At 44.0% G+C, this 24,215-nt stretch overlaps 1 protein-coding gene across 4 annotated transcripts in view; it reads left to right on the forward strand.

The window, feature by feature from the left end:
• The window catches only part of LHPP (phospholysine phosphohistidine inorganic pyrophosphate phosphatase), a 79,636-nt gene that overhangs the window by 4,754 nt on the left and 50,667 nt on the right, over window positions 1–24,215 (forward strand). For all 4 annotated transcript variants that reach the window (XM_030485744.1, XM_030485746.1, XM_030485747.1 and 1 more), the window contains exons 2-6: window positions 7,353–7,540; window positions 8,220–8,373; window positions 11,894–11,957; window positions 13,094–13,186; window positions 21,095–21,186. In XM_030485744.1, the coding sequence (XP_030341604.1) occupies window positions 7,353–7,540; window positions 8,220–8,373; window positions 11,894–11,957; window positions 13,094–13,186; window positions 21,095–21,186 (591 nt within the window). The remainder of the gene's footprint in view (window positions 1–7,352; window positions 7,541–8,219; window positions 8,374–11,893; window positions 11,958–13,093; window positions 13,187–21,094; window positions 21,187–24,215) is intronic.

Consider the following 24,215-nt stretch of genomic DNA (forward strand, 5'->3'; position numbering starts at 1 on the left):
TGGCCTCAGTTTTCAGTGGCCCTTCCTAACCCATGTTTGCTTTCCTAATCAGCAGTGGTCATTAGTTCTTTAAAAAGATCTCTGTCCCTGAAGTTGTGAGGACTCCAAGTGCTGTCTACACAAATTGTATGAGTAAGTGCTTATGCTTTTGGAATTTAATCATCATTAGGGTCTTGAGCTACACAATTATGTGCTGTACAAATATTGACCAGTAAAGGATAATAGAAGATACTACAGTGATACCTACTACCTGCCTACCTAAGTGCTTGTTTGTCCACTACCTTGTGTAAATACTGATTAATCCCTGAAGTGGATGAGCAGCACTCTGCCTCGTTCTGTGCTTTATTACTTGACACTTGTCTCCATCTACCACTGCAGGAGTAATTTTTTTCCCCACATCTTTCATGTTTGCTGAGCTCAGCCTGGGATCTTAGAATTGAGCCTGATTCTTTGCATATCTGCAGCAGCATCACCATTCAGATTCCGTGCTGTCTTGGCAAGTGATGCTTCCAGATCAAAATCACACTAAGTTTGTTGGGATGCAGCTTGGTCTTTGTGCTATTGCAATGAAATATGTGGCACTTCCTGAAGTAGATAAGCAGAGCACACAAGAGTGAATTCTTTTTCTATAATAGAGGTGAAATGAAACCTTTTGGCAGTTTATTTTCTGAGAAGCAGAATTCATCACTTACAAATAGATGCTGTTTGTATACAATGTAAGAATTCGACTGTGACAAAGGTAACTTGGTTTTGACTGAAGTTTTAATGGAATGAAAAAACTACAGAGGCAAAATAACCCAACTGCTTTTAGCACAGAATGGAAGCTATTGCAATGTGATTCATTATATTGCCTATAAAAATCTTTTGCTTAATGCAGACAAGCATATTCCAGACCTGTTCATCCTAACTGAATCCCCAAAGTTCACATTTTGTTTTTCTTGACACCTCCAAAGTGGGGAGTTACCAAGTATTTAACATCCCCCTGAGTTTACTTGGGTTACAAAATACACCCATATGTTTTGAGTCCACTCGGTTGTGTGTTGCTGTGATGGAACAGCCAGCCAGGCACTGCAAGATGAGATGGGAAGCCCTGATTCAGTTCCTGCAGCCTGGGTGAAGTCTGGCACTGATAGGGGTAATATTTTAAGCTATATTTTAACTTAATAACCTGCAGCAATGAAATGTGTCTTGTTACTGAATATAATGGACTATATTCCTTATATTCCTCTTTGTGCTTCCTTTCTGCAGATTCACTTCAAAAGCATGTGTTGTATTTATTAGAGAAGTAATTCTAGATTTCACCCTTGTGGCATATTGTCTACAAATCTGTTGTCTACCCTTCTATTCAGGCAGGTGGAATGTGATTTATGGTACCAGATGATTTGTTCAGTATTTCTGGTATCCAGAATGCTGGTATCCAGTATTTGGTGGTCAGAGAGAGGCAGCCCGTGTAGAGAATTCAGGACAACAAGCTCTGTGTTAGATTTGATGTACAACTTCCAGTATTAATTTCTACCTCTGCAAAATTCCGAATGATTGAAATACCTCAATAAAGTTTCCTGTGAACTACAATTTAGTGATTTTTCAGTTTTTGCTGTCAAGCAACGTCTCAAAGTGATGTTTCCAGAGTCTTTAGTTTTATAACAGTACCATTTCTTATTTCACTCTTGCCCACCCTTAAATAACATTGGCCTCTTTCCTTGTGGCTCCTTCATTTGTATCTATTAATCTGCCTTCGTTCGTGTTCAAAGGTACTGCCCTCCTATTTTTTAATGCCTTTTGGAATCCCTTCTTTGGATTCCCTCCAAATTATGCACTTCTGTATCTAGAAAGAGGTAAGCCATATGGGTCTGGGGAGGAAATTGTGCCTGTGAGATAGGAGATGTAGAGATGAGTTTCAGACACAGGAATGTAAGGGGGAGTGGGGGCAAAAAGTGCTATATGTAAGGATTTCTGAGGCCAGCCTTGCTATGTGGAGCAGAAAGCTGGAGTGGACCACCAGAGAACAGGAGATATAATGAGGTCGGCTGTACTTGGACATCAGGACATTAACGAATGGAGACACCAGATCAGGGCACAAAAGCAGCTTCAGAGATGCTCCAGCAAGATTTAAGTGGTTTGGACCTACTGTGTGGATGGCAGGAATCAGAGGAATGGAAAGGTTTTGCTTTCTGCCCATCTGCACAGGTCTATCAGCATTCTCCCTCTGCTCCCATGTTAGCAAAAACCTTTCCTGTAAAAGACAGCAACCAAAGATGGGAATTCTGAAGCTTACCCTTATACCATGTCCTTAGTTGCTTCTATGTGCAGGACAATGTGAATTTCACAAGGAGTGATGCCTTCCATCCTAGATTCCAGAGCCATTTCCTTTCCTATTGATGTCTTAACCTTTACATCATCTAAAAGAAGAGGTTTTGTGTTTTATGTGCCCAGAGGCTGCCCGTAAAGGTTGGCAAGGGCAGTTGGTGAAGTCTGCACAAGGTCAGCCAGGATGTCTAATAATTGTCTTACCACTTTACCTGTTATGGAACAATGATGAGAGTTTTTTCATTATTTTCGGGTGAGTGAACCTGGCAGATGCTGACAGGCAGCAGATGTGTAAAGTTCGAGGTGATTTGTAAGGGACCGGCTCATCTGACGCATGGTAATTGCATTGTGGGACATTGTCACTCAGCGTCGTGTCCTGCGCCAGCGCAACGAGGTAAAGGTCAGTTCAAAGAGCTGGTGTAGCATGAGGGGCAGCTTGGGGCTGGAGTGATAAAACTCATCTCTGTCTCCATACCTGTGCTCACGGCATGCCCTGAGCTGGGTGGGTGCCCCAGTTCATAGCATCACAGAATCCCAGCCTGGTTTGTGTTGGAAGGGACCTTAAAGCTCATCCAGTTCCAAGCCCCTGCCACGGGCAGGGACACCTTCCACTAGAGCAGGTTGCTCCAAGCCCCTGTGTCCAACCTGGCCTTGAACACTGCCAGGGATGGGGCAGCCACAGCTTCTCTGGGCACCCTGTGCCAGTACCTCAGCGCCCTCACAGGGAAGAACCTCCTTACATCTAACCTGAACTTCTCCTGTTTCAGTTTGAACCCATCACCCCTTGTCCTATCGCAACAGTCCCTGATGAAGAGTCCCTCTCCAGCATCCTTGAAAATTCTAGATTTAGGGATTGTTTGGGCCACAGAGTGATTGTTTTGGTCTGCAGTGGGCTTAAACCCCTCCTGTGGGAAGGCTAAGAAAAAGTCTTCTTACCCACCTGTTGGTTAGATTGGTGCTCATCTGTCTGCTTAGAATTTGGGGTTTGGAAGTTTCTTTAGTGACTTGTTCATAGGATCATAGAATCCCAGACTGGTTTGGGTTGGAAGGGACCTTAAAGCTCCTCCAGTTCCAACCCCATGCCACGGGCAGGGACACCTTCCACTAGAGCAGGTTGCTCCAAGCCCCCTCCAACCTGGCACTAGGAGTGGTATGAGCAGTCATGTTGGAAAGAGAGCTGGTTTGTCTGATGGTGAACCTGTTGATGTGGAGCAAGAGATGTCCTCAAGATGTCCACATCACCTGGACCACACAGAGTCCCTGCAGCATAGATCATGGTGCTGCCTGTCCATGTGCTCGGCTTGCTCTCTAATCAGGATTGATTGCTGGTGCTTTTGGAGGTTGAGTGGGATATTTATCAGGCTGTGATGTGTGGAAGCCCTGATTGACTAGGTTTTCTGGGTGTGCCTGTGCTTCTTTAATACAGGTGCTGATAAACCTGTAATACCCTGGAGATCTTGATAAACTGTGTGTTGTGTATTTCATCTGCTGTTGCCTCATTCTTCTGTACTTGCTGGTATCTAATCCCCTGCTCTTTATCTTACAGGGCATCATACTACAGATTTTGTCCTTTATTCTTCTCCTAAAAGCCCCACACTCACCAACAGTAGAAATTGCAGTAGCTCTGCATGTGCTTCTTGAAGTATGAACCTTGGGTTAGCTCAGTAGCTCAAGGTTTCCTGTTAAGCTGGCCAGCTTATGAGCAGTGCCCCCCATGCACTATAAACTCTCTGTACAAAGCATCTCGACTCTGTCAGACAGAGACCTTCAAGCCATGTTCTAGTTTTTCGCAGAATCCCGGCCTGGTTTGTGTTGGAAGGGACCTTAAAGCTCATCCAGTTCCAACCCCTGCCACGGGCAGGGACACCTTCCACTAGAGCAGGTTATTCCAAGCCCCTGTGTCCAACCTGGCCTTGAACACTGCCAGGGATGGGGCAGCCACAGCTTCTCTGGGCACCCTGTGCCAGTGCCTCAGCACCCTCACAGGGAAGAACTTCTGCCTCAGAGCTCATCTCAATCTCCCCTCTGGCAGGTTAAAGCCATTCCCCTTGGCCTGTCCCTACAGGCCCTTGTCCAAAGCCCCTCTCTCGGTTTCCTGGAGCCCCTTTAGGCACTGGAGCTGCTCTAAGGTGTCCCCTTCAGGAGCCTTCTCTTCTCCAGGCTGCCCCAGCCCAGCTCTCTCAGCCTGGCTCCAGAGCAGAGCTGCTCCAGCCCTCGCAGCAGCTCCGGGGCCTCCTCTGGCCTCGCTCCAGCAGCTCCACGTCCCTCTTGTGCTGTTGCCCCAGAGCTGGATCAGGACTGCAGGGGGGTTCTCCCCAGAGCGCAGCAGAGGGGGAGAATCCCCTCCCTTGACCTGCTGGTGCAAAACCTGACCATGCAAACTGGGGAGAGTTTTGCTGTAAACACAGGAGGAACCAGTTTTTCTCCTCTGTAGAGCTGTTGAAAGCTCTCCCTAATATTTAAGCTCCCACTTAATAGTGGGTTGCTGATGTGTGCTGCCCTGCAGGCTCTACTCATGGTCCCCATGCTGAGCATTGAGGGATGGGTTTGTTTTGGGGGTTGCATAATCATGCACGTGTGAGTGTGACTGTACAAGGATTTGGCAGAGACCTGGCAGAGGTTAGAGATACAACTTTGAAGGAAAGGGTGGGTTTTCAATGCAAAGGTATTTTCTTTTTGGTAGAAATAAATCTTCTCTGGAATTCTGTATGTGAAGGGGGCTACAACGATGCTGGAGAGGGACTCTTCATCAGGGAGTGTAGTGATAGGACAAGGGGTAATGAGTTTAAACTAAAAGAGGAGAAGTTCAGGATAGATATAAGGAAGAAGCTCTTCCCTGTGAGGGTGCTGAGGTGCTGGCACAGGGTGCCCAGAGAAGCTGTGGCTGCCCCATCCCTGGCAGTGTTCAAGGCCAGGTTGGACACAGGGGCTTGGAGCAACCTGCTCTAGTGGAAGGTGTCCCTGCCTGTGGCAGCGATTGGAACTGGTTGATCTTAAGGTCCTTTCCAACACAAACCAGGCTGGGATTCCTTGATTCTTGATGAATCTTTTCTTTTGTTTAGTGTTCCAGAATATTTTGGATATTTTCATGTTCCATCAGAGGAGTCCTGTTTTCTGGCCAGCTTGGCCTAACTCTTTGTAGACCTCTCCTGATCCTAAGCACTTACTGAGCTCATTTGCTGAGGAAGCAATTGCAGGTGGCCACCGAGGTGTGAAACAGTCCAGGATGTGTCCAGACTGCTTCTGCTTTCCGAAGTCTAACTCTGGTTTTCATCTAAATACTGAGAAGGGAGTTAAATCTGTAGTATAGGAAAACCGAGTCTTTGCTTTCACCAAGCTGACCTGTGAGGGTGTTTGGGCAAGTCAGTGGTTGGTGCTTTTCCTGGATTCATTCCATTGATCTTTAGGAAGGGAAAGAATAGATCCTTATTCAACAAATGTCTGCTTCCAGGCAGTTGTGAATCATAGGGGTTTTCTCCTAAGAGTGTGCAGAAAGGCTTTGTATTTAGAATAAGATTTTTCTAACCATGGCGTGCTCTATTATAAAGTTTGTTATGTATCCAGATTCCCCTGCTTTGCTTTTTAACTCCAGCTGAAACTGTGTTTGGAATAACAGATGTGGAATACCGTCATCCCACTGTCACACCGATTGCTCATTGTTCTGAGAAGGTCACATCATAATTCATTAACAATAATTATTCCCTGGGTACCCCCTGCACTTCTTCACTCAATTGCTTCATTAACTTGTGAGTGAATCTCACATTCACCGCTCCAATCAATGAAGATATATTTATAATGTACAAGTGGATGCTATTAGTTACAATATATTAACTGCCTAATTTAAAAGAGAAAAGCTATCTTTATGAAGGGCAATTAACCACTAAGTGTAATTGATAATTCGCATACCTCTGATTAGGAAAGACAAATAATAAGAAAGAAATGAATCACCAGTGTTATTGAAGAAGACACTGGCACGTGGTTCTAACAAGCAGGAGGGGCTTTCTGGGTCAGGACTGGATTTCTAAGGATCCTTTGATGGAGAGTTCATCATCGGATGCGTTACCTCATGGTGGTTTTGGTGTTTGATTAACCAACGGGGATCGTCTTCCCTGGAAAAGGAGCCCAGCGTGTTTTGTTGTCTTGAGAAGCCATGCAGGAGCTTTCCTAATAGAAAAGTCCTTTTTCATCCTAACACAAAGAAAACTAATAATATTTTAATAAGAATTGATAAGCCAAGCCCCAAACTTACCAAGGTACCTGAGTCTGCGTGAGCTCAGATCCTGAAAGATAACTACGTACAAATTCACAGTAAAACTGACCAAATTCAGGCATTTTAATATATTTGAGAAGCTGAGTGACAGTCCCTTTGGAAATTATATATATATTAAGAGTTGTAATACATTTTCAATGCTTCAGATTTTCCATGGCCGCTTAGAAATACGTTGGTTCTCCAAACAGCTGACAACTCATCCTTGGAGAAGAGGCCTTTTTGTGACATCCCCAGTAGATCACCTCAGTTTAGGTCAGGAAACAAATCTGCTCAGTGGCAGGACTTGAGTGAGATTGCAGAGTACCGATCCACTGAACCACGTCCTCACTCTGGGCACTTGGGGCCATGTTTTTTTCCCTTGAGAAGCCATTTACCAGCAAACATTTATTAATGAATCACTTGGAAGTACCGTGTTTTTCAGGATTACCCACCGAGTAACATCAGTGGTGTTTTATGAGAGATTAAATGATAACTGTAACTGAAGCCACCCCAATGTTGATATGTCCATCATTTGGAGAAGGGCTTTGGGCAAGGGCATGTAGTGTCAGGACAAGGGGGAATGGCTTTAACCTGCCAGAGGGGAGATTGAGATGAGCTCTGAGGCAGAAGTTCTTCCCTGAACATTTTAGGTGTGTCTTGGTCACAGTAAGAGATCCTGCTCCTGTTCTGGAATATCATCGCTGCATGTTCATTGTAATTACCCAAGTTAGGTGTGGGGCAGCAGAACTGATCCTCTGTGTGTAGTTAACCCTTCTCTGCTCCTTTTACTCAACAGGATCAAAGCATCTGGCCTGAAGCTGCGGTTCTGCACTAATGAAACCCAGGCGACCCGGGAGAAGTTTGTGAAGAAGCTCCAGGGCCTGGGCTTTGACATCTCCGTGGCTGAAGTCACTGCCCCAGCACCAGCAGCCTGCCGCATCTTGAAGGAGCGTGGCCTGAGGCCACACTTGCTCGTGCACAATGGTGGGACAACTCTGCAGCAGATGCTGGGACATGGAGGGGGACAGCTCAGAGAGATGTGGGTGTTTGTGATAGAGCAGTGAGTTCCCATAGCTCGTGTGGGGAAGAGCTCCTAGATGCTGTTTTCCTACAGGGAAAAGCTTTTTCCATAGTCATGGGACTGTGGAATGTACCTTAGTGGTCTGGTCTGTGCAGGATCTCCATTGTGGCAGTGGTAGGGTGAAGACAAGAGTTGTGCTGAGGGGCAGCAAGTACTCAGAGGAGTCTGCTGCTTAACCATAGTGACTGTGAGATAGGTGAGGTCTTTGTTACCATGACAGAGGGTTTAAGTTTAAAGTGTTTTCTGCTATAGAATGTGGGTATGGAGAAAGGAGGTGGATCCTGCCCTCACTGGTACACATTTTCATTGGGCTACCCAGACCTTGGGTCTGCTGAGACATGGGTGGTGGGAGCTAAAGCAAGAGTAGGAAGTGGTTTATTTTGCTCCTTGTTGTAGGACAGATGAATAGCAGGATCCAGTCAGGAATAGAGGGGTCTGAAGAACACTTGATTAAGACTTGGGTTTACCTATCTGTTTAAAGCATTGTGTCATGGACGAAGTGGAACACAAATCTGGGAGGAAACTGTCATTCCAATGGGATGTGAAATCGGGATTTGTGGTTTATTCTTTTGCTTCCTTTAGATCTTGTTCCTGAATTTGCTGAGCTTGATAAAGCACACCCAAACTGTGTGGTTATCGGAGATGCAGCAGAGAACTTCACCTATGCAAACCTTAACGAAGCTTTCCGAGTTCTCATTGGGATGGAGAAGCCTGTTTTGATCTCCCTTGGAAAAGGGTGAGTGAAGCACTGTTTCTTCCTCAAGTCTCTACAGTTTTTAGTTCCCCCAGTGTCTCTGTAGTTAATGGAGGCCAGATAATGGTGTGGGCATTCACAGTACCAACTTTTAAGCAGTTCACCTATGTGTCTGGACTGGGAGGCTGATCTGCTCAGGTATCTGTCACTAAACAGTCCTCAATAGGTAATTCAATCACTTAACCTGTCCCAAGTCACTTACTTGTGGTCTTTCTGGGAGTGTAAGGGAAAACTGAGCTGATCACATTGGAATAGGTCTCTAGAAGGTGGTATGGATGCTCCCCATGGCCCGCAGCTCAGCCCTGTGCTGATGCTGCTTGGGCACTGGAAGTCACTGAACTTGCCATGCCAGATCCTCCAGCTGATGTTGAGAACACTCATCAGCAGGGTCTGTGCTGCTACAGCACTGGGTGGGCATCTCTTGAATATCAGCTCTCAGTGGTCTTCTTTCTGTAGACAGTGCAGAGTAAGCAGCTGTGTGAATGTGTTTCATCCACTGCTTGAGGGTGAGGGATATAGCTGTTCTTCTAAGGAGGAATTACAGCAGCTTTTAGAGAACCTGGACGTGCTCTGGTGTATAAGCACAGCAAATGCCAGCCTCTGACCCTTCAAAGTCAGCATTCAAGAGTGAGCTAGACCTTGATGAAACAATCCACGTGTTTGCAGGTGGCGGTGGGGGGTTTAAGTAGAGTCATAGATACCAGGTTGGAAGGGACCTCAAGGATCATCTGGTCCAACATTTAAATAGCTGTAGTTTGTAAGCCACCAGGAAAAGGACTTTTCTTGCTTTAAGAGCAAATCTGAGAGCATCTTAAAATACACAGGCTAATGGCCTGTGTGACCTAAATGACTCCTTGCTATTTGGGTGGTACTTAAAGATGCCATCTCTGAAAGTTGCTCTTGGCACCTCTGCAGGTTGATTCATATGTATGAAAATATCATCCGTAAGGGAGCACTTTCATTGCATGTGTGAGGAATAAGAAGACAGGAAAGTTTTTATTTGCTAATACAGAAACCTTACCAATTTATGAAAGTAGCTGCAATGCACAAACTCCACCCAAACTACGTTGGAGATGGGGGTGGATGTTCCTCTGGCTGTGAGTAAAGTGTGGTGGCCAAGAAGACCTTGGGAGAGCCCAAGGATATGCTGAGAAGAGGCTGGGCTGGTGTGTATGGCAAAGACCTGCAAACACAACCGTGCTTTTGAAGAGACAGATCAACTGCTTTGAGAGTTTGAGTATCAAAAGACATATTTAGTTATTCTCTGACTATTAAAGGTACATTTTGATGTCCTGCTTCCACATGCAGGGAAAATCCAGTCAGGAAATTTGAATGTTCTCCTAAAACCAGCTCAGTTTTGTGAGATTTTAAACAGGAGGTTATTAATGCCAGCACTGGCTAATGACAAATCCCAGAGGCCTTCAAGGACTTATTCTTACCTGTTGTGCAATGTATGGGCTTAAAACCACTGTACATGTTTAGTCTGAGGAAGCTGTAGTGACAACTTGTTTTCTGTGGTTCAATAGACTGCAATGAGCATGAAACCCCTTCTTGGCTTGTGGGTTATTGATCCAGCTGAGTAGAACTTAGCAGAGGGAAGGAGTGTTGCCTTACTTGGTGTTCATGTTCTGATCCTACAACATGGACAAAAAATCCTTGCCGTTTCTCAGTTAGGAGCATGAGGAGAAGATGTTGAGCCAACGGCAGAATGGTTAATGTATGTAAAATAACCAAGCTTTGTGTTATTAAACAAATCTTTGTTTAAGATTTGCAGTGCGTTCAGTGCAAAAATGCCTTTGTACCCTGTGCATGTAACAGTATTTATTTGGCCGTTTGTGGATGTAGACAGCTCTAAAAGAAGTCTGCTGTTACTTGTTTGAAATGTTATTTTTCATCTCAAAACACACATTCGTGGATATTCTGAGCTCAGTTTTCGCCATGAGCATTTATTTTATTTGAATATTGGTAATTTTGTTTAAATATTGATAATTTTATTGAAATATTGATCATTTAGCTAATGTGAACGTGAGTTCTGCGTGAGTTGCCCTGGTTAGGTAAGTTCTCTGGCTCGAAGAAGGAAGATTAGAAGTTGGATGAGCAGTTTACCTAACTAGAAAAGCCTCATTGATGCAAAAGGCCATGTATAAAACCCAGCCACAAACCAGCTTCGTTTTTAAGGGGCACAATCAGTGTAATTGGGTGGACCTTAACAAGGTGCCTTCCTTGGGCAAGTCCATTCATTTTGGTTCAAGTTTGAGTTCATTCCATAGAAAACAAAAGTGTCAGAGCCACTGAAGCAGAATGCCCTCCTCCTGAAAATGGAGTGATTTACATTTAGCATCTGTTTTGGGCTGAGAGTGGGAATTGGCTTTGTAATTTCTTCTGTCATGCCACTGTCAGAAAATTAAGCTGTTTACGCTGGACTATAGAAGGTTAATGGCTGTTCTAGCAAAGGTCAAGTGGCCATTTGAAAGCAATAATCGAAAATGGCAGAAGGATAAGGCATAAAATCTTAACTGACTGCTCATCCTACCTTTTTGCGTGTCATATCGAAACCTGTCTTTGATCAGGAAAGCTTGGAAGATCTGCCTGAATGTCAATTGCTATTCCAGAAAAACACTGTAAAGATACTAATTTTATGAGTTCTGTGGCAATAGGAATATTTTGATAAGGAACAAAATTAGCTTGTAGGGCTTTCTTAGTCCCTGGTTTTACTCATGTGGGAGGCTGGTGACAAGCAATGATGGTCAACTGTTCAGAATGAATGAATGAATGAATCCCAGAGTGGTTTGTGTTGGAAGGGACCTTAAAGATCATCCAGTTCCAACCCCTGCCATGGGCAGGGACACCTTCCACTAGAGCAGGTTGCTCCAAGCCCCTGTGTCCAACCTGGCCTTGAACACTGCCAGGGATGGGGCAGCCACAGCTTCTCTGGGCACCCTGTGCCAGCGCCTCAGCACCCTCACAGGGAAGAATTCCTTCCTAATATCCAATCTAAATTTGGGGTCCCATTCCAAATATACCGAAAAAGGTGTTGCAGCTGCTGGTCAGTGCCAGCCATCACCTTTTATCTGCCAAGGGGTCTCTGTAACTGATTAAAGGAAGGGCAATATAACTGTTGTCCTTTGGGAGCAGCTAGTACCCTGTGCAATAAAATACAGGCCAAGTTCAGCCTTCATATAAGGTACTTGAAATCTTTGATATAAAGTAGTTCAAATCCTTGATATAAGCTAGTTCAAATCCCTTTGAACTAGTTGAGTTGTGTCCCAGGTGCCAGATGGGAATCTGATCTGAAATCTTTTTCCCAAGCATTGCACATTACTGAGCCTGTCCTTTGCTTTATTCCTGGTGTTAAATTAAAGCTGTAGAGTTTCTGATTACTTGACTTTTTGTTGCAGCCATATGGACATCTATATAGGCACAGAAATAATAAAATGTGGGGTTTTGTATTTTAATTGCCAGCCTTTTCATTTCATTGGAACTTTATCACTTTCATTTCCAGACGCTACTATAAAGAAACCGATGGTCTGAAACTTGATGTTGGAGCATATATGAAGGCATTAGAGGTATTTTATAGCTTGCATTATGCTTACTTGCACACCTTGTTAAAAGAGTAACTGGGATAAATATGGGTCATCTTCTGTAATTACTCACCTTGGTGGAGGAAAGGTTCCACAGATTGAAACTCATTTTCTGCATTCTAAAGACGGGTGGGTTCTAAAGATGGATTCATTTATTCTCTGGCTTTGCTCAGGTTTTTTACATTTTACTTTAAAATGTGAACTTTTATCATGTGGTACCTTTATTGGAAGCCAGGCCCTTGAAGGAAGGAGTCAGGGAAGAAAAACATGGAATATAGTCTGGAAGATACACTGAAGGTCCATTTTATGTTTGGTGTAGCATTAACACAGGCTTTGCCCTTAACAGTTGAGAGCAGAAGGCCCTTATTCAGCAAGATACTTAAGTGCAAACCTGGTTTTAAGCCTGATTAAGTCTGTGCAGAACTTTAACCCAATAGCTAAGCCAATCTGAGAGGAGAGAATCATTACTTTCCCTTTTATAGTCTTGCAGAGAGATGTAAAACAATACATAGTGAATGCAGAGAATAAAGCAAAGTAAGGTACCGGACAAGCACAAAGGATGGTGGATAGAACATATGCTTTGTATCTCCGAGAGTTTTGGAGAGAGTTTTTACCTCCCAGATAAGTTCAGGCTTCTAGTTGTCTAGGAACAAGCTAGAAACACCTATTTCAGCACAATACTGATACTTCTTTGCAGGAAAATAACTTCAAATCTGGCTGGTCACTTGAATCATTAAAAATATGTTGGGTGGTTGAAAAAACCCTCTACGTGTTTTGAGGCCCTCCAGCACTTTTGATCATTTCATATGAAGGATATTTGCTGTTTCTTTAAGAGTGATGCTCTTAAAACATGAGAGCTACTGGCACTGAGTCTGAAATCCTGCTCTCATGAGGGAGAATGTAAAAAGTTTGTAACTTGAAATGATTCAAGAGGACTTTCTGTCCTGCCAGAGCACACTTGTGTTATCCTAGTTCTCTGATACTCACCTTCACCCATTGTATTATTTAAGGGCAAAATCAATAATCACAGACTTTTTATACAATTGACTGGAGTTATGGAGTTGAAAATTGCTTTTCTGATCAGCACTTTGTGTGTGTCTTTTTCTCCTCTCTTTCTCCAGTACGCTTGTGATGTTGAAGCTGAGGTAGTGGGGAAACCAGCAAAACCATTTTTTGAGTCAGCCTTAGCAGAAATGGGAGTTTCACCACAGCAGGTGAGTTTCTGGTGCTCCGACCACTGGCCGTGCCATACAGTTATGCCCACTGATGCTTTTTCTCTGGTTTGCTGACCTTCACAGAAAGTTACCAAAGAGGTTGAAGGGAATGTGGCCAGAAGGACATGGTGAACTGTGGGGAAGATACGCAGATATTCGTTTCCAAACCCAGTGTATTACACGTGGTACACAGAAATATTAGTATACAGGATCTTCTATGAATTACTCCAAAAAATAGAAGGAAAAGAGAAGTGGTTGCAAAAATGCTTCAGAGGGAAAACCCCCCAAACATGTTTGTCCATTGTGTTAAATAATATGAAGTAGATGAAAGAGAACTGGCAGCCAAGAGGGTAGATGCTGTCAGGTGGGGACCTGTTGGATTTCTTCTGGCCTGTTCATGCTTCCCACCCTCCTGAAAGGAATGACATTAGTTTCTCTGCTCGTTTTGAGGGTTCTTTTTGTCTGCCTGTTATTTCCCTTTTCTTGGGAAATAACGTGTCTGTCTCTTTGCTCTGACTTGTGCCCTCCATCCCTCTACCCAGTTTAGAGTCTTGTATCCCTCCCTTCTCTACCGTGGCTTCTCCTATTTGTGCTCGTGTTGCACTTTCTGACTCACCTTCCTCCCAAACCGTATAGTTCAAAAGACCATGCACTTCTGTTGTGAAATGCCTTTATTTGGAGACTAAAGAAAACAATACAGAAGAATCAAAGTTAGTTTTCCCAAGGAATTATGGAAGATGATGATGAGAGGTGCCTCAATGCCTGACATTCCACTTGGCAACTGGAGGCTGCAGCATGATGGAATTGTACCCAAAATGTTATTTATTTCCTTTGGTGTCACACTGACTACCTAAAAGAGAAAGGCAGAAGTAAAATACTTTCTAATTTAGGTGAGTGGGAAGCACTGACTGACCCAAAATCCTCCCATGTTGATGGATTCATCCAGTGTGTGATGCTCCCTGCTTGCTTAGTACAGCTCATTTTCCCCCCGTCTTTGTAGCTGTGCCCAGGATCCTCTTTGTTGATTTGTTGTTATGTCACACAGGACATCAGGATGAGTATGAGATGACTCCCAGGCAGCAATGAATTACAACATAATAATTCCATCAGGGGGTTTTGGTGACATTATAAACAACAGGAGTGAAGTTTGGGTGGCTTGTAGGTCCCTAGAGCCTGGAGATGAAATTATGGCCCTGTAATTCAGTATGTGCTTGGGTTTTACTTTATTATAGAGTGGGGAGATGGAAAAGACCTAGTAGGCCATATAATCCATCTCCTTCTCTGTGCAAGAGTGTTCCCTGCTCCATGTTTATTAATGTTTTGTCCAGTTTGCAGTGAGCCAGACAATTGGGCTCCTGTCAGTACCTTAGGGACAGTGTTCACAGTGAGGTAGGTCTTGTGGGCAGGCAGCTCTTTCTGAGATCCATCAGGATACTTCCCTTTTAAACTGCATTTCCTCATTTCTAGTTTTACTCCAGGTAACAACCAGAATAACTGCTTGGCATCCTGGATATCTTCTCCCTCTGATTATCTCCGGACTTGTTACCATTATAGTAGTTGTCTTTTACTAAAACCATGTGTTTAGCTCTCAAAGCTTCCCCTGGGATTCGGGCCCTGTGCACCCCGTCCCCCTGCAGTGATCCCTTCAGTTTGTCAATATCTTCCCAGTAACAAGAGAGCTCAGCCTGAACATAATATCCCAGGTACAGCCACGGCAACTATTCAATCCATTCATCCAACCAACAAACCAAGAAATCCGTTTCAGACAGAGTGGCACTTGAAGAAGAAGTAGCTGGAGAAAAGAACAAAGGAAAAAAAAGCCCACGGAGCTCAGCCCTTGGATACTGTTTGTGTAAATCAGATGCATGAGGGTTTGTGTTTCCTTCCTGCTTGTATCACACATGAGCAGTATGCAGGAGTAGGAAGGAAGCTGTGGCTGCCCCATCCCTGGCAGTGTTCAAGGCCAGGTTGGACACAGGGGCTTGGAGCAACCTGCTCTAGTGGAAGGTGTCCCTGCCCATGGCAGGGTGGGGGATTAGAACCAGATAATCTTTAAGACCCATTCCAAAACAAACCAGTCTGGGATTCTATGTTATTTTTGAGTTTTCTATCCTTGTGACCCAGTGTAGTGGCATTCCTTGCCCTTTTCCATAGGCAGGATGGTGCTGTTGTCCTCAGACACTGTTTTCCCCAGCTCCAGGCACGCCGAGACTGTCAGCCCCTGGCACCAAGGGAGGGTATCATTATAGGGATGTGACAGGACACCGTAACTCCTGTCTCAAAAACTTTGCCCAGGAAACAGATTTGATTTCATGCATCAAAACTGGCAAAAATAGTCCCATAGGGTGAGCTTCAGTGAGTTGTTGCCATCATAGAATCACAGAATGGTTTGGGTTGGAAAGGACCTTAAGCTCATCCAGTTCCAACCCCCTGCCACAGGCAGGGATGGCTCACATTAGACCATGTCACCCAAGGCTCTGTCCAACCTGGCCTTGAACACTGCCAGGGATGGGGCATCGACTGCAGGAGGATTTGGGCACACGAAAGCAGTAATAGTCCCCAGCAGAGGTTATTGATTCATTCTCTTCTCTTTGCCAGCGCTACTAGTGACTAACTTTGTGTTTTGACAGAGATTTTTCTTTCCCCATATAGTTTCTAGTGTTAAATGCCATCACTTTGTTGTAATAATATGTCTAGTCTGTAGGTGTGATTTTTTATATTCAGAGAGGTTGGAGATGAAAGGAGTGTGTGCCTAACCAAAAGGAGCACAGCAGACACCACTGCATAATGGCACCAGTCACTCCATGCTTTGCCTAGGCAAAACATAGGAATTAAAACCTAGATCAGGATGCACATGTGTAGGAGGAACAAATTACAGCAAACTACCTTAATTCCAATATCTTTTCTTAACTTTGAGTTCTTGATCTTGTAACTTTAATGTTCTTTGAGAAGGATTTGCAGGTTGTTTTAGTTTGTCATACAGAATAATAGAAATTCAGTATATTCAGTTCAATAAGTTCCTTAGTAATGCACTGCATTAGGTTTTAATCTGTCTCCTGAATGAGCTCTCTGCTCCTCTGCATTTGCAATGACACGACAAGGACTGGTTTTACTTGCCTTTGCTTTCGGAAAATGTTTGCCAATAATTTATCCCACTCGTGGAATGCATTTAATCCATCCCATCATTAAACCATTTGAGATGGGCTGTGCTTTTGAAAACATTACAGTTTTCTTCCACAGCCTTTTAATGAAGAATACCTTTTTAATAAAGCTGCCTCACCACAGCCATTCCAGACAGTGGCAAATCTTACATTTCTGAAGCTGCTTTAATCAATAAAGTTATCACCAGTCATTTCCCTTGATAACTGCTTCTTTCCAAGACCCTGACTTTGCCTTCTGCTGCTGAGATGTTTTCGACCTGCACTTAGAATAGGAGGAAGTCCCCAAAGTCCAATTTTCATTTTAACCTTTCCTCAATGGCCTAGAAATAACAGATTGACAGTATTACTTTAATAGATTGGAAATTTAAACCTCTTAGAGGTAACCAGACCTATCTTATGCTTCGGTAATATGACAAAGAATAACACGTCTTAAAGGTTACTGAAATGCCTAATTCATATGTTTTAAGGCAGCTGTAACAGTGAATGATTTTTACAGCTTTATAATAAAAACTAAATAATGTTAAGGTTCTGGTAGTTTTATATAATCATAAAAAGTTCTCTCTGTAGCAAATGGTCCTGGTTTAATGGGAGTTACGGCAGGTCATGCTGGAGTGCATAAACTACAGGTAGTTAAGCAATTCCCATTCCTGCCACCTGCAAGTCTCGCATGGGAATTAGTGGGGCGTGAGAGCAGAGGGAGGTCACCCCGAGAGGAGCACCAGCATCTCCTCCTTGCTCCCTGGCCACCACAGGGGAAGGTTTTCCATCCCTAAAACAAATGGGAAGTGGCCAAGGGAAGTTTCAAGCTTGGAGTCCTGCTGAAAGCATATTGAAACCAGGCTGGTCCTGCAGCCTGTGGAAACCTGCCCCGGAGGGTTAATGTATTACTGTGTTTTAGCTGCCTTGTTGTATGCTTTCTCCCATCACAGGCATCAAGCCTTTGCATGTTTGATGTAGTTCCAAGGTAGAAACATAATTAACAGTAATACAGGATCCTGAAGCGTAGGAGATTACCAGTTGGACCAGGAATAGGGAGAAAAGTAAATGCGTTGTATTTCTTGTTTAAAGGAGTTTAATACATTCATCAAGATTTTGTGTGTAAGATTTATTTCCTTATGTCCCTGGCACATTTAGCTTAAGGTTGTTAAGTCTTTAGCAAAAATCTGTTTAGGTGTAAATATGTTTGACTCTAGAAGCATTCGCCATGTTAAATAGTCTGTTGAAGTTAGCCCACTTCTTTCTGTGCATCTCTCTGCATCCTCTGTAGCCTTCAGCATCCCAAGTACCATACCTGAGCCTGGCTGGGGAATACAGGATATCTTTATCTTTCTGCCTCACTCATTTTCTTACTGCATGATTCCTTTTCTGATCAGTCATTTTTCTGTGATTTAGTGAATACTAAAACTCTTGTTTGCAGACAAAAAATACCCAAGGTTCCCGTTCACCACCTTAAAAGCATCTCTAAGGGTTTATTAGTGTTGGCTTCTTGTGTGGGTGAGAGGAGTTAGTCCCCACCTCCACTGAGCTCTGGGTCTGTGGCCCAGACCACACCAGTAAGATTGATGTCTGGTGGTGATCTCTGTGCCACAGATGTTTGTCCCGTGGGGATTATATTGTGCCTTCCCACCCCCAAATTCTTGGAGGTCATGTTCATCTCCTCCATTAGCGCTGTCAATCGGGATTGAGTTTGATGGGGAGTCTTCAAGAGCAGTGGCTTCGCTCAGCTTTGGCACACGTGTGCTTTCTTTACTACATGTGTACAACCACACACACCACCTCTCACCAGCCATAGGGGTTAGGAAGGTATAAATGACTCTCATCCTAATTCTTTGAAGATTTGCCTTAAACCAGGGAGAATGTCTCACTGCATTTTTGCCCTTTGTTTTAGTCAAGTTTTAGCTGATCTAAAAGAAGTAACTTCCACGGAATAACTGAACAGCTTAATGCTGTGATTCCTGTATAAAATGTGAACACAAGCTGGGATCTTTTAATTCTTGCTTTCAGTGGCTATGTGACCTTTCAGTTTTATATCTTTCTCTCTCCTCTTACCATATTGCAGTCGGAGGGGAAGTTAAACCCAGGTTTGACAGGTAGAGTTTTTTTCATTTCCCTCGGCAGCACACCTTTTGACCTCTATCTTCTTGCCAATGATTTTTTAAATCCTAAATGATTTGGGAATAATTGCTCCTCCTTTAGTGATTATTGCCCTTCACCGATAGTAAATCTGTGAAGTCTCTGGGGGCTGGAGTACAGTTTTGTATGCGTATGCCACAAGCTGGCCTGGACAAGCATCGCTGCTCATCGCTGCTCACAGAGCTGCCAGGACTCTTGCAGGGAAACTTGGCCAGACAGGGGGAATTACAGCTCCAGTGAGGAAGTGAGAGCTTGGTGGGCTGCTCTGCCCCCCTATATTCAGAGGACATTTAGTTTTAGAGTATTGAGAACATAGGAGTGAAGTTGGCTTTGCTTCAGGAATCTCATCCTGAACGTGTGGGTTCAGGCTGAGGAAGGGCAGAGGGCAGCTCTGCTCCTGGGTGCTCTTCCCTGTCCTCCCTGGAGAGGTCTTGGGAGGAATTTTGTACGAAGAGGGGATTATAAACTGTTAAAGCCAGTGGTTGAGAATGATGATATATCTCAAAGCATCCTGGGGGGGAATTGGTAATGGGAATTGGAATCCCACTGCCTGGGAGCAGTTTTGCCAGGTTCATTGCAGCTCTGCACGTGACAGTGGGATTATTCTGTTTTCCTCATTTGTATGTACATGCTCTATTTACTAATTACTTAAAATTAACCCATCGTAGAATCATGGAATGGTTTGGGGCGGAAGCAACCTTAAAGCTCATCCAGTTCCAACCCCATGGGCAGGGACACCTTCCACTAGAGCAGGTTGCTCCAAGCCCCTGTGTCCAACCTGGCCTGACAAGACATGCCTCTTCTGGGCAGAATAAGCAAGGGTGGGCTTGAAGAAACTGTTTCAAAATAGACTATTTCAGACAAATAAGCCTTGACTTGAGAGGGCATCCATCCTGTTACATCCCATCACCTGAGAGATGATCATCATCCCTTACATGAGCAGAATTACAAAACAATGTGGAAGATAGATTGGGCTGGTGACTACTATATTTAATCTTGCACACTGCACCTGATGTGTTACTCAAGAGTAATTAGTCATTACCAGCTGAAGCTGTTCCAGATATACTTGTTCCTAGCTCATGGTTTATGAATGCTTTCAGAAAATCTTCTGTTCAGGTGCAGCTTTAGGTATATCCTGAGATTTCCTTTACATGCTGTATAATATGGGGGAGAAGATTATGGCGTAATTAGATGATGAATAAAAATAGCTCTGGAGCTTAAGTGTTCTTAGACTTGTTCAGTATGTATGATCTAGTCCTGCCCAGCAGACTGCTTGCAGAGTGGGGACTGAAGTGTGGGTGACACAGAAAATGAACTGGCTCTTGAAAGGTTCCATGGTATGTCAAAAGGAGTGTAGAAAAAGAGGACCTTAAAGCTCATCCAGTTCCAACCCCTGCCACAGGCAGGGACACCTTCCACTAGAGCAGGTTGCTCCAAGCAGTGTTAATTCTAATGACTTAAAGCCTCCTTCTTGCCTTCTTTTGGTTTGTTTGTTTAACAGTGTGGTGTGAAGCAACTTGGTGGGATAATAGATATTTCTGAGCCTGCTTGTGAAAGCTGTTTTTCACACCAAACAGCTAAAGCTGAAGATTTCCGACGCACCATCTAAGCACTGGTGCCTGTTATTACAAAATTAGGATAGGGGCTGTGTAAATATTCTTCCTTAGCAGATGAGAAGGGAAGAGCAAGAAAACAAGGGCAGCGTCATAGTGCACTTTGGGAGCTGTGGGGGGGGTTGCTCCAAGCCCCTGTGTCCAGCCTGGCCTTGAACACTGCCAGGGATGGGGCAGCCACAGCTTCTCTGGGCACCCTGTGCCAGCGCCTCAGCACCCTCACAGGGAACAACTTCTGCCTCAGAGCTCATCTCAATCTCCCCTCTGGCAGGTTAAAGCCATTCCCCTTGGCCTGTCCCTACAGGCCCTTGTCCAAAGCCCCTCTCCAGGTTTCCTGGAGCCCCTTTAGGCACTGGAGCTGCTCTGAGGTCTCCACTTAAGGAGCCTTCTCTTCTCCAGGCTGAACCAGTCCAGCTCTCTCAGCGGGGTTGGAACTAGATGGTCTTTAAGGTCCTTTCCAACCCAAACCATTCCATAAATAAATTATATTTTACAGTGATTTCCCAACTTTCTGCATCAACGTGAGAATGGGTTGGGATCAAGCTTAGCAACTTACACATCTCAGCGATCACAATCTTAAGCTTTTAACTAGCTTTTAGAATACCAGTTTTAGGAAATGTTTAAAAGGTTATGTTTAATTTAAACCACTTGGAGCATAAATATGGATAACATAAATGGATTGTTAGGACCAGCATAGGCCTAACTTCGCAAAATTCACCATCTCCTTTGAACTGTGTGCCAAATCACTTTGATTTATCTTACTGATTACAAATCGCACAGATCTGTGCTGCACTAGTGCATTGCTGGAGGAGCTATAGCATGAATTACATTCAAGGTAGGATGACTTTTAATCAATACGATGACAATATTATCTTGTTTAATTTGTCTGATGGCAGTATTAAACATCAAATCAAGCTGTTTGTTATGTCAGAGGAGCGTGACGTATGGCGGAAATAAACCCCACTTGATGCCACTTGTTCTGTATGTCATTGCTTTGACAGGCCATCATGATTGGAGATGATATTGTGAATGATGTAGGAGGTGCCCAGCAGTGCGGGATGAGAGGTGTGCAAGTGCGGACAGGGAAGTACAGGTCAGTGCACATCCTACACCCTGCACTCCACGGGGGAATCACGGAAAGAGGGGGAAGAACTGCAGGTAATGATTCTGCCAAACCACTCTGTGCTCTGATTGCCTTACAACGCATTCATTGCTGAAAGAAAATGAATTACACTTTGGAATGTGGTACGTGTTCAAAGTGAGTGCACACAATCAGATTTTCCCATGCCTTTTCCAGTGCTTTTCCCATTGGTGGCACAGATTTGCAGTCAATATACACTTGCATTTGTTGTCTGAATAAACAGCTCCTTGTGCAGCAGTTAGGCTTGGGTGGGTGATAGCGTTTTCAGTTGCAAAACACAGTTTGGGAAAACACTGAGTACAGAAGTGGCAGGAAAAGGAGGACACGTTGTCTTTGATCTCTTGATAAATGTTTGCAGTTAAATTACTGCTATAATTTTTCCATCGCAGGGCACAGAACTGGTGTGTTTCTTGGGGTTTTGCTTATTTCTTTTCCAGCAGCTGAAAGTGTTGTTCACTTGCTATAAGATGTGTCTGAAGCTTGTAGCAGGGTTAAGACCATAAAATTTGACTGTCGACTCAGTGCTCTCTGTAGGTCATCTCTCACAGCTTTCTGAAGGACTCCATATGTCAGTTATTTCCTCCAGACACGTATTCAGCTCTGAGATGTCTGAAGTGCGTGAGCTGCTTCTCCACTTCTCATCTAATCGAAGTGCAGGCTTCATCTCTTTCAAATGACCCTTCAAACCCTTCTCCATGCAATTGTCTCCATCATCCTGTGCTTTCATTGACCCAGGAGCTACCTCCCTGCAGCTGCCGATGGGAGACCTGACAGGGTGTGGTCCAGGGTTGGCTGGTGGAAAATGAAGCCATCATCTGATGGTCAGGCCAGGTTAGGTTTGAGGTCAGCTCAAGGTGATTCTCCAAATGCAGTGAAACATCAGTCCCTACATTTAGTGTCTGGATTCCATAACGCTCAAAATCTCCTCTTAATCTTCTCTTCTTAACCATAACCATGCCTCTTTGGGATAGGTTCAGCAGCACCCTCTGTCATTTGTTGGATTTTCAAATACTGAGACTGTAAAAGAAGGATACTCTTTTCGGGATGGACGCAGCACATGAGAATGATGCTTGCCGTATGCTATCTGAAAGGTTATTGTGTTAGTTTTCAAGTCAGTCTGTATCTCAACTTTCCTTTTAGTTTGTGTAAGGTGATAAAATAATACCCAGTGCCTTGGTTCTGATGGACCAGTAAGTGATGATTTCTGATGAAAAAGAGACAGATACAAGTGTATTGTATTTTGTGTTTCTCTAAGATAGTACATCTCAAAATCAGTTTTCTACCTGAATAAGGCTCCAAAAATCCCAAAGGTTAAAAAATTAAGCATAGAGTTTGTGCTGTTGGGATTATTTGTCTATAATCCATGTAATGCCATTAATTTCCTAAAGGAGAAAGAAGGATTCAACAGTTGATTTTATTCTGATACTAATGGGATCGCTTTGTGAATCCACATCTTGATGTCACCCAGATGTGGGTGTCAGTGAAGGAGGTATCTCTGCATATAGAGGTAAATTAGACCTTTGCTACTAAACAAATATCTCCTGTGATGTATTTTGTGCATCACAGAATAAGCCACAGGTGATGCTGCATCCAAACTGTTCAGGCAACAGACATAAACTGTATCTACACACACATACACATAAATATGTATAATCATATGCTGGAAAAACATTTTCTTATATCAAGTTTGAGTCATGATTTCGCAGCTGAAAGGGAATCGTCAGCTGTTCTAGATGGGGGAAAAGGATTGTTTTCTGCTGTTATGTTTCCTGTCTCAGTGTGTGGTTGCTGTTACCTGGGAGCGTGTACTGTTGTATGGCAGAGAACTACAGAGGAGTATCTCTCTAAATGTGGTGCCAGACCTGTTGTTAGCGACTGTGAGTAAAATGAAATAGCTTTCGTTTGCCAACAGAGGTCAGGGATGTATGTATTTACAGGAATGACTGATTTAGCATACATGGAAAATCAAAATACACAGTGAATATTGAGAAAGAGGGGGGAAAAAACCAAGAGAATGAAAGCTGATGGGCAACTTAAATTAAAAATAACAGAAAACGTTGTTATTTTATGGGCGGTTTAGTTTAAATTCTGATCTAGAAGATGATGCCCAAGTCCTCCCTTGCTTGTACGGCAGTCCTGGCAGAGAGCTGTGTGCTACACTCAAGTGCCTCTGGATGGCACCGTTAGTACGGCATTAGCCGCAGCTTCGGGACCTCGCCAGAATCTAAAGCTGGTTTAGCACAAGTGTAAAGCAGAAGACATCGGGGTTTGTAGCTGCTGAGTGCTGGGGGGGTGGGATTTCAGCTGTGAGAGTCTTTCAGCTCTGGACAGGGGTGATCACCCCAGTTGAGCTTCTCTTTCTGCTTTGTTCCCATTCCCACCGCAGTGATGGTGCCTCACTTCAGCAAAACAGATGCAGAGCTGATCTGAGAATAAAATATAAAATAACACAGGAACCAGCCCAAGGAATTGCTGCAGGTGCATTTACCACTGGATATGTGAAAATAACATCATTTGCACAAGTTATCCCAGTGAAGGCATTTTGGATGTTGTTCTGCAGGTCCAAAGGATCATGTTGTACTCCTCCACCTTCACCCAAATGCTCTCCCCGCCTGGCAGATGCTGTCACCTCCAGTGCACATGGGACAGCTCTCCTTATTTCAGGGGGTGGTGCAGTTCACATCAACATCTTTGAGGTCTGGTTTAGTCAATGCAGGGTAGAGGTGGTTGGCTTTGCATGGAGAGCTGGCATAGCCCCGGGCTGCCTCCCTCCATGGGCGCTCCTCTCCTGGCCTCTCCAAGGTCTTCTTCAGTGTTGGCTGCTCCCAGGCTGAGAAGCAAAGTGTGGATTAAGCTGCTGCAAAACTGTTTGGGTTTACACCACCTTGCATGGAGGTTCTGAAGGTTAGCTCCTTTGTCTTGCTTTTTTGGGTCTTTAAAGTTGAGTAATATTTGCGCAGATGCTTTCCTTTAGTATGACA

The sequence above is a fragment of the Strigops habroptila genome, chromosome 5, assembly GCF_004027225.2.
Source record: "Strigops habroptila isolate Jane chromosome 5, bStrHab1.2.pri, whole genome shotgun sequence".
In the NCBI taxonomy this organism is placed as follows: Eukaryota; Metazoa; Chordata; class Aves; order Psittaciformes; family Psittacidae; genus Strigops; species Strigops habroptila.